The sequence below is a fragment of the Lineus longissimus genome, chromosome 1 (genome assembly GCF_910592395.1).
Source record: "Lineus longissimus chromosome 1, tnLinLong1.2, whole genome shotgun sequence".
In the NCBI taxonomy this organism is placed as follows: Eukaryota; Metazoa; Nemertea; class Pilidiophora; order Heteronemertea; family Lineidae; genus Lineus; species Lineus longissimus.
In genome coordinates this window covers 27,762,902-27,772,593 of record NC_088308.1, presented here as the reverse complement: position 1 = coordinate 27,772,593, position 9,692 = coordinate 27,762,902, and the positions used below count along the sequence as shown (strand labels likewise).

Below are 9,692 nucleotides of genomic sequence, written 5' to 3'. Positions count from 1 at the left end.
ACTGCGCACGTGCGTTTGTTTACAATTTCATTTCCCGCGAAATCTCAAAGATCACATGACCTGCCAACGAAGGGCGTGGACCTACTTTAGCAAATCGGCCTGTCCTCGGAACATCAGGTCTGAAGGGCAGTACGTTTTTGTGTGCATTTTAAAATCTGCTGAGTGCCGAATGAGTTTCTGATGCAAGTGCCCGACCAATTACACATCGAGTATACCATACTTAATGATATAGTGCACTACATATTTCCTGCATATCGGTTAAATATTCTAATTCTACTTATTTTGTTCATAAAATTGTATGAAGAAAAACATTATTCAATTGACGAAATAGTCAAAATAAGTTTATTGAGTATCTTTAAAGAATGTTTATCATTATTATGGAAATCGCGCGTAGGAATTTCAAAGAGGACATTCTTTCCTACATGGCGATTACATAGCGAAGAAATATAATTTGTGCTCACGCAAAGCTTTCAAGATGATTCTATAGTTGCCGTTGCAAACACACCCGTGCAATTTCTTGCACCATGGCGTAAGTAGAACCTTTTTACACAATTTTTATCCCATATTTCATCATTGTGAATTGGTTATTTTGAGTTTGAAATGGTCACATATGTCGACTCAATAACTTCTGACATACAATGATACATGGTCATGGTGACTGATATTCATGTAGGCTATGTTGTTGTGTACATTTTGTACAGAAGACAATACCAGCCGGATCTTCATCTTCATCCTTATAATGATCGGGTTCCTTTCGGGACGTAATTGATCGGCTAAACTTTAGAATCCCCGATCGGAAATGACGTAGTTTGATCGCATTCAACTATAAATCCATTGAACAGTGGTGCTTGGTTAGTCAACCGATGACCTTTTTTTGGGGTGTGATCGGGGATTGTAAACTCGTTCCATCACTATAAACTTCACATGGTTCATTGTTTTCTTATCTTATGTTTCTGGATCTTTGTCATTGCAGGCCCCAAAATGCAGTCGTTTTCCGTGCGCTTGTCGCTTTTTCCCTTTATACTTTTGGACCAGAAGAAGTAGATGATGGAGTTATACGAGAGTCTTATGACCGACGACTGGCTGTTGGACACAGGAGTTGCCCCAGCCTTTTATGAATCCGACCCAGCTCCTGATGATGGCCTCATTAAACCATGCTTTCAAGCCAGCAGCAACAGTGGTGTAGACCTTTTATCAAAAGCCTATGAGGATGAAGGTAAAGATCAAGCCCAATCTGAGTGTGACATTTTTCTTCATCATACCCAGTGCCCCTGTTGAAAGGGGGCACTGGGAATGATGAAGAAAAGTTGTGCAACATTTTGATACACATCAGAATGTCATCAGTTTCTGTTGCCAAGTGAGTGAACATATCTGATTGGATACACAACCATGGTTGTTGGACTTAGTTGCAATCCTATGTTTGTCGCAGTAGCACCAGCCACTGGCATGGCCAGATCTGGATTTCAACTAATTTGTTCATTGTTTTTCTTGCATTCATGTGCTTTCAGGTCTTGGCGTTGACCTTGATTGGCTGGACAACAGAATTGACTTCAGTCTGTTGGATGGCCTTGAGTTGTTGAAGGAGGAACCACCAATAGAAGATCCCATCCCACCACCAGTCAAGAACCATGAAGGTCAGCTGTCTGACTTTCAGGCAGCTGCCTTTGACCTCTTGGAGTCGCTCATGGTGGAGAACAACTCAGAACCTGAGGTCAGCTACACGACCTTGACCCCCCAGTATATTGCTCCCAGCTCCCAACCACTGGGAATTGAGCAAGGTGATCAAGTTTTACCTGACTGCCCTGTCAGTTTGGACTCCAGTATGATATCCCCTGCAGGGAGTATTATTCTGTCAGAGGATTTGGTCATCAGTCCCCAGTGGGATGGGAGCTGCCCCATGACACCAGAGGAAGTCGAAAGCCTCTTGTCATCTCCCCCAATCTCTCCAAGCGATTCCTTTCACAGCAGCGACAGTGAGTGGTTACCTTCTGAAGAGCCAAAGAAGGCTCGTGCTAAGCCCTATGCAAGGCCCAGTGAGAAGTATGAAGTAGCCACTGCCACTCCAAAGGTCAAGGGCTTTGACCCTAAGACCAAAAAGGAACGCAAGAAAGTTCAGAACAAAAATGCTGCAACTCGGTATCGTCAGAAGAAAAAGACCGAGGCTGATGTCACGGCAAGCGACTTCGAAGTGTTAACTGATCGTAACACTGAACTGAAAAGGAAAGTTGATGAAATGGAGCATGAGATCCAATATATGAAGGGTATCCTCAAAGACATTTATAAAGTAAAAGGTCTCATCACTGATTAAGCACTTACATGTACAATCATACTTGTGTAGTTTGCGTTTCATATAACACTTCATAACTTGTGTGCACTTGATACTTGATCAATGGTTAACCTCAAAGGAATCGTATGCTCAGAAATTGAGTTCATATACGGTATGCTAAAAAAAACCCAAAACATTTTTTGATCCATACCAGTTTGTAATTTTTGGTCAAAGTTATGTGACTATCACATTTTTGAGAAACACATTTGTGTTGTTAGTCTCTGTCCTTTTGGGGTTAACCAATTGATTGTAAAAAAATCATTAGCACTATCTTGTAATCGAATCATGTCATTTTCAGCGAGTGCTTGTTGTTGCTGTATTGTAAATAATTGTCATGTGTTTATGAAAAGCCATCATCAGTACAAGTACCCAAAACCAGAATCCTGAGAGAAAGTTTTTCAATTAAAAAGCAACCAAAATTTGTTCCATTTCTTGAGTTGGTGAAGATAATCTATCATCTAGGGGAATGGTTGTGTTGACTTTCTAAACATCTAGATTTATTGTTGCCGTTAAAAATCTCTGTTTTGGAGTCTTCTCTCAGTTTTGTCCTTTACATTGCATAAAAGGTCTGCTATGACCACTTTTGTTTCGGGCAACCTGTTCTTTTTGTTCTTTACAATTGGACACAGGTTCCCCAGACCAAATTTGGTCCTTCTGGCTGTGCAATAATGATCTATTTAGTACTTTCTACTTAAGTGGACCAACAGTATTGGTGATCTCAGTACACTCAGGAATTCTGCACAAACTCCAATGTTTTACATGTCAAATTTTCATAGGAACTGGTTTTGGGTACAGTAGGATTCCGTCGATAGATACATGTATTGATGAACATGTATTTGGTGTGGTATTTTTAACCACAATGCCTCATTTATATCCCTTGCCAATAGTAACAAATGGAGAATCCTAGAGTCCGTCGGTGCATGTTATTGACATTGTGGATAAATTGGTACTGTACTTGTGCTTTGCTTTTTGCACTGCCTGACTTGGGAATGCCCAGATGTACGAAGAATTTTCTACATGTATAATGACATGAGCAATGCCAATGTGACTCTCTGATTCGCGCTCAACTGGCTGTCTCACTCCATTTTAAAGAAGTTCTAAATTGGGACTAGTTCAGCTGTCTTATTTGATTTGTTTGTCTTCCATGCAAACCAAATGTACAGCTGGTATTGTTTTGAAAATTTTGCAAAGATCACCTATCTCTTTGAGTATCTAATTGTTTAAACTATATTATGTAGTGGTAGTTTAACTATTCACCGAAATTGTAGTACCTTCGTTGTACTCGTAAAATAAAGGAGTAAATGAAAATCTTTGGTGTTTCGTCGTTCCTTCTACAGGACTCTTTGACTGAAGACAATAGTAGTCTCCAGGCCACCTGCTTTGACTTTCTTTGAAGCCTCGTTCTGATTTAAACACCTACGTGGCCAAAATCCCCCTCCCTTTGAGCTGGTTATCGGAGTCTCGTGGACTTCATGAAAGCAATACGCCACCGCCATCTTCAGGGCAATGAGGGAACTGAAAAGACGAAGAGGTTTTTCCAGTTCCTACCTTGTCCTGAAGATGGCGATTGCGTAGTTCTTTCATGAAGTCGTTCTGAACTACGCCATCGCCATCTTCAGGGCAACGCAAGAACTGAAAAGACTTTCAGTTCTACTCTTGCCCTGAAGATGGCGATTGCGTAGTTCTTTCAGTTCCACTCTTGCCCTGAAGATGGCGATGGCGTAGTTCTTTCATGAAGGGAGGTCGCATGAGAGAATGTTGGATTGGCAGTGGTAACTTCTTGCTGCAGCAGCAACATAACGTGCGTACCTAGTGATGAACTTTTTTCCCCAATGATGTGCCATTGCTCTGAACTGTGGGTTGTCAGGTTCTACATGGTGCACCATGTATCTTCTGTCATGGCCCTTTATTAGGCCTACTTTGTCTGATCTGGATACTCTCCCAAGCAATGCATGTAGTGTACCATGTTCTACGTGGGGGACCACTGCATGTCTCTATTGAATACATCTTTCTCTACAGAGTGTGCCGCGTTTCTACTAATATACTATAGCAGGATGTACCATATTTCTATTGGATGTGCCTTGTCTGTGCAGGGTGTGATATATTACAGGGTGTACCATGTCTCTGTTCGATGTGCCATCTCTGCTGAGCATGACATGTCTCCACTGGAGGTGTCATGTCTATGCAGGGTTGCACTATGTCTCGTTCGGATGTACTTTCTCTCTTCATGGTGCACCATGAGGTCTTCAGGGTCTTTCCTGGATGTGCCATCTCACTCCAAGGTCTGTTATGTTCTACAGGGTTTCTACACTGGGATATCCCTGCTATGTCCTCTGTGCATGTACAAAGTGCACGAAATTGACTAGATCCAGCTTGTCTTTTCTTCAGGATTCTAGTTTTTTGCAGCTGTCATCGGAGGAGAGATCAAATTCACCTTTATTACACCAAGACTGCTCTTGACCAGTTTTTAAGGTCAGTTATACCTGGTTCAGGTCAATTTACTTTTTCAGGATTGTCCCTTTGGACAGCATTTTAGCATCAGTGGTTGGTCCGTCTTCTTTGTCTCCACCCAAATTCCATTTGAACTGAATCAGAGTGGCCAAGTTGGTTGCCCTCCTACATGTTCCAAAGGTCTACTGATAACATTATTGAGAGGTACCAAATATGGAAAGTTTTTCAGAAAGTTTTAACTTGTAATATGTTGGAAGGAAGGGGATGGAATGGAGGGGGTTCGGATTTGCATTTGCAAGACACGCAAGTTACCTCAGTTAATAAAAGAAAACACATGTAGATGTACATGTAGATGCTAGTTTATTTTAAGACAAATTCGATTAATTGATTATTGAATCACCAATTTTCAATCATTCACAGTTTAGCAAATTTATACATAGCAAACTCAATTGAACATGATCAGAGGACGTTTTTGAGCAAAGACAGTGTTATTTAAGTGCCTCATGAATCTTTAAAGGCTTGATTAGAATTATCAAAAAGAAAACTATGGGTTGTCCTGACCAATAATCTCTTTTAGAAACAATCAACGAGGGATTTACAAAAACATGAAGTTATCAGATAATGTGAACTATTTTCGAATTTTCAAAAGTTGAGTTGACACACTCTTCTAGCTAATCCTTGAGGTTATCTGTCCGTCACTTCATGTGGTTTGGTCGATCTTGTAATACCAGCTAAAGGTTGACAATACTGCGGATGCTGAAATTGAAAGAAAAAAACCCATAAATAACCTGCTAATCGGTAGTCAAGTTAATCCCAGTTAGACACAGGTTATGGACACCAAATTTGGGACTTAGCACCTTAGAACCCTCCCTCCAGTGTCCTGTGCCATAACAAGTCAATTAATCATTACCAATCTTAACCAAACAGCTCAGAAGTTTTATTTCCCCTCATCCCTATATGCCGACATACCTCTGCCCACTATGCATCAGATCAAAGGCATTGTTGATCTCGTCCAGACCCATATTGTGCGTAATGAATTCATCAACCTTGAGTTTCCCGCTCATGTAATCATCAACGAGACCAGGAACGCTTGAACGACTTTTCCACCCTAGAAGACAATTCATGCATTAATGGACGAAACCATATGTTCGTGGTTTAGCAAAAGAACATTGCCTTATCTTTGTAGAATAACTGGTAGCTTAGTTCTTGATGAACTCCAAAGTATACATCAGCTTTGCCTGAAATGGGAACTTCTGTTTACATGTAGTTGGTTCATGCAGGAACTGAATCTTCCAAGTTGTGAGTGGATGCCAGCATTAATAACAATACCCCCTCCACCAATGAATGCTATGAACATAATGTAGGCCCACACAATTATCAGGTTTTCTGGCATTTTCCGAATTGCTAAACTGGGAGATTTCAAGTTTATTAATCTACCTCCGAATGCAGTGCCCTTCCAAACACGACCTGTGACAAGTTGAAATGGACGAGTAGAAATTTCCTGGCCAGCTGCGGCTACACCAATGATAACGGACACTCCCCAACCTTTGTGGCAGGACTCAAGGGCAGCACGCTGAAATTAAATGTCAGCTGTATATTAACACCTTCAGCGCCCAACCCACGTGGCCCAAATCCCCTCTCCCTTTGTCGACTTCATGAAACTACGCCATCGCCATCTTCACGGCAAGGCAGGAACTGGAAAGACCTCCGTGTTTTTTCAGTTCCTACCTTGCCCTGAAGATGGCGATGGCGTAGTTCTTTCATGAAGTCCATGAGACTCCGATAACCAGCTCAAAGGGGAGGGGGATTTGGGCTACGTAGATCTACGTGGTTCGGCGCTGAAGGTGTTAAGAGCAGATAAAGAGATGCGATGGCTCTAACGACAACAGAACATTTCGACATTTCAAATTTCAAAACGTTCTCTAAAGCAGACATAACATACAAGCATCTTCGCCAGAATGAGCTGCCATGTTGTCATAATAACTGTGTATTATCAAACATTGCATTCGCGCAGTGTAATCAGACTGAAAGTGGCAAATGGCCTCGGCTCCAGAATGTATGTGAACAAAAATCTTACCATTGTGTGAATATTTCCAATACATTCAAAGGTGTAGTCACAACCTCCTTCCGTCATCTCGACTAGTACTTCCTGGATGGTTTTACTGTGATCTTTGGGATTGATACATTCTGTGGCACCAAACTGCTTGGCTGAAGTTAGCAAGAATTTGTGAAATTTTGATAATAATCTTGTGAATGTAGGGATGGCCATTTCAATTGTTCAAAGGTAAAATTGTTGCATTTTGCTACTTTTTGCTAAATGATTTGAACTAAGCCCAGCAATATCAAGGATTTTATACACAGTTTAGAACAGGAAAATTACCTATTTCAAATTTGTCAGGATTGATGTCGATACCAATAATGCGGGATGCACCAGCGACTTTGCATCCCATAATAGTTGCCAGGCCTACAGCTCCGAGACCCCAGACAGCACAAATGCTTCCCTCTTCTACTTGAGCTGTATTCAGAGCAGCACCATAACCAGTAGATATACCACAACCCAACAGACACACTTTGTCTAATGGAGCAGCTTCAGAAACCTGAAGTAATAGAAATATTGAGATGTCACTTTTCTGTTCCTCGACCTCTTGGGGAGAGCTATTTATGGACACCACAATGACGCCAAGCTTACTCTCATTTTGAAAGATATAAGAATATCAGGCAATCCCCAGTACACACTTCAACAGTACTGCATTGCAGACAAGCAAGGGGACAATGTTTGACATATACGAAGTATCAAGAATCCTTAATTTCAAATGGTAATGACGTTTGTCCACTACTGATGCTGGCATAATTTATCTGCGACCGCAAGGATGAGTTTTTTTACACTGAAACAAATCAAACAAAGAGAAAGCACTTATCTAACCTTAGCAACAGATATTTCTGCCACAACAGTGTATTCACTGAATGTACTGGTCCCCATAAAGTGGTATACATCCTGTCCTTTACATCTGAATCGTGGTGTACCATCAGGCATCACACCAGCACCTTGGGTTGACCTGAAAGATGACAAGTTATAGTGAAACAGGGCACTTTCTAAGCAATAACTTCTGATGTGGAACTGTAAGTGGAACACATTGGGCTTCATCCCATAATGATTCTGCAGAACGCATTTGTGCATACTTTAGAGACCTCACTCTTGTTGATGCATTAAGAAGAGGTGAAGTACTTGTTCCAGTAACTGTCTTTAAGAATTGCTAAACAGTAGGAACATCTAACAACAAACTGCTGCCATAGGGATGTCCCACATGACATAAATGCAATTATGACCTGTACCTGATTTTTGAGCACAGGTTAGTCTTTTTGCTCTTGCAGAATTTACATTCTTTACACTCAGGAATGTAGAGAGGAATCACATGATCACCTGGAAAGAAAAAAACATTTTTGATCGGTAACATTTTATGAACACTTTTTGTTGCCTTTTTGTCCACCAAACAAGTGATTGTTCATCCCAACAGTATCTTGCCAACACTGATGGGGACCAGTGGGGAAAAGCATGATATGACTTGCCAAACATTCAATTGAATCAAAGCACCTGGTGTCACACTCAGTACTAGCCCAACACATACCTGACTTGCAAGTTCTGAATTTTGGACAAGATAGAAATATCATAAAATTAATCCAATACAATCGTCAAATCTCGACGCAAGTGATGCAAGCTAATACTACCAATATGCAAATCTGTAGAAAATGTGCTGACTAACCAGCTTTGACTGATGTTACCCCTTCACCAACACTTTCTACGATGCCACCACCTTCATGGCCGAGGATGACCGGAAACTTCCCCTCAGAGTCAAAGCCATCAAGAGTGTAAGCATCGGTGTGGCACACACCGGTGGAGAGAACCTGTAACAGAGAGACTGCATGAAAATGATGGGCTTGTTTGAATCACACTGAAAGTAACAGTTGACAACACAAGGAAAGATGGGTGTATGCACATGAAATATTTGAAAACAAACAAAGGTAATGAAGAAATGGCTGTACAAAAGCATTTTTGAGAGTTGGAGTATTAGTATATCTTACCTTTATTCTAACTTCTCCTGCCTTTGGTGGTGCAACCTCAACATCTTCAATAGACAGAGGTTTCTTGGCTTCCCAAGCCACAGCAGCTTTGCAAGTGATTGCCTGGAAAAATGATTGTACATGTAGTTTCTTGTATTTTGGAAGTTGCAAGGGCCATCTCGGCATCTGTGATCTTTATTTTCGTGCACGCATGATTGATAGTCAAATTAAGCACCATTCATTTTTCATGTCACCAAGTCAAAACTTGGTCGACTGAGAAGTGATGTGTTCTGATCAAGAGGAACAGAACTTCACAGGTCGGCTAAGTTCAACTATCACACTCATGAGGTGCTCATGTGCCAAGTGGCAGTGCAGTGTACATCATCATTCACTGTCTACTGCATGTAGGCCTAATAGGCCTACTAATACTAACTAGTAATACTAATAGGCCTAGTACTAGTTAGTACTATAATGACGACGGTCGGAATGATCAACCAAATTGACAGACTGCTCTAGGACTATCTGATCAACGACATCTCAAAAATTGCACTTCAAAACATACTTAAAGGCATCAAGTATCTAACTACATGATGTGTCTATAAAAGGAATGTTGCATTTTCGCATAAAATGCAATAATATCACCTTTCCAGCGGTATCTGCCATCTTATTTTGCAAATCAGGTTCTCAGGAATACAAAAAGGACGAACAACCAGAGCCGGCGCCACTCCCCAAACTATACAGCGGAGTAGTCAAATAATCTCTAGAAGTAGGTCTTATTATGATATAATTTATCAATATAAACCTTTTTTGGCCATGCGTTTACGTTACGCGTTAACAAATAATATACTTTTACGGA

The 9,692-nt window shown here is 41.0% G+C and overlaps 2 protein-coding genes across 2 annotated transcripts; one reads left to right on the top strand and one right to left on the bottom strand.

Moving 5' to 3' along the window:
• Positions 1-400: 400 nt before the first annotated feature.
• On the top strand, positions 401-3,634 carry LOC135495473 (cyclic AMP-dependent transcription factor ATF-4-like). Its single transcript, XM_064784162.1, has 3 exons — positions 401-529; positions 974-1,216; positions 1,509-3,634. Exons 2-3 carry the CDS (start codon positions 1,045-1,047, stop codon positions 2,306-2,308), a joined length of 972 nt encoding a protein of 323 aa, XP_064640232.1. The 5' UTR covers positions 401-529; positions 974-1,044; the 3' UTR covers positions 2,309-3,634.
• Positions 3,635-5,120: 1,486 nt separating this feature from the next.
• Positions 5,121-9,556, bottom strand: LOC135495450 (alcohol dehydrogenase class-3-like). Its single transcript, XM_064784123.1, has 10 exons — positions 9,479-9,556; positions 8,858-8,959; positions 8,539-8,680; positions 8,111-8,198; positions 7,701-7,833; positions 7,158-7,374; positions 6,855-6,985; positions 6,215-6,350; positions 5,747-5,885; positions 5,121-5,533 (listed from the first exon to the last, which is right to left on the bottom strand). The coding sequence occupies exons 1-10, from the start codon at positions 9,497-9,499 to the stop codon at positions 5,509-5,511; spliced, it is 1,134 nt and encodes a 377-aa protein (XP_064640193.1). The 5' UTR covers positions 9,500-9,556; the 3' UTR covers positions 5,121-5,508.
• Between the last annotated feature and the right edge of the window lie 136 nt (positions 9,557-9,692).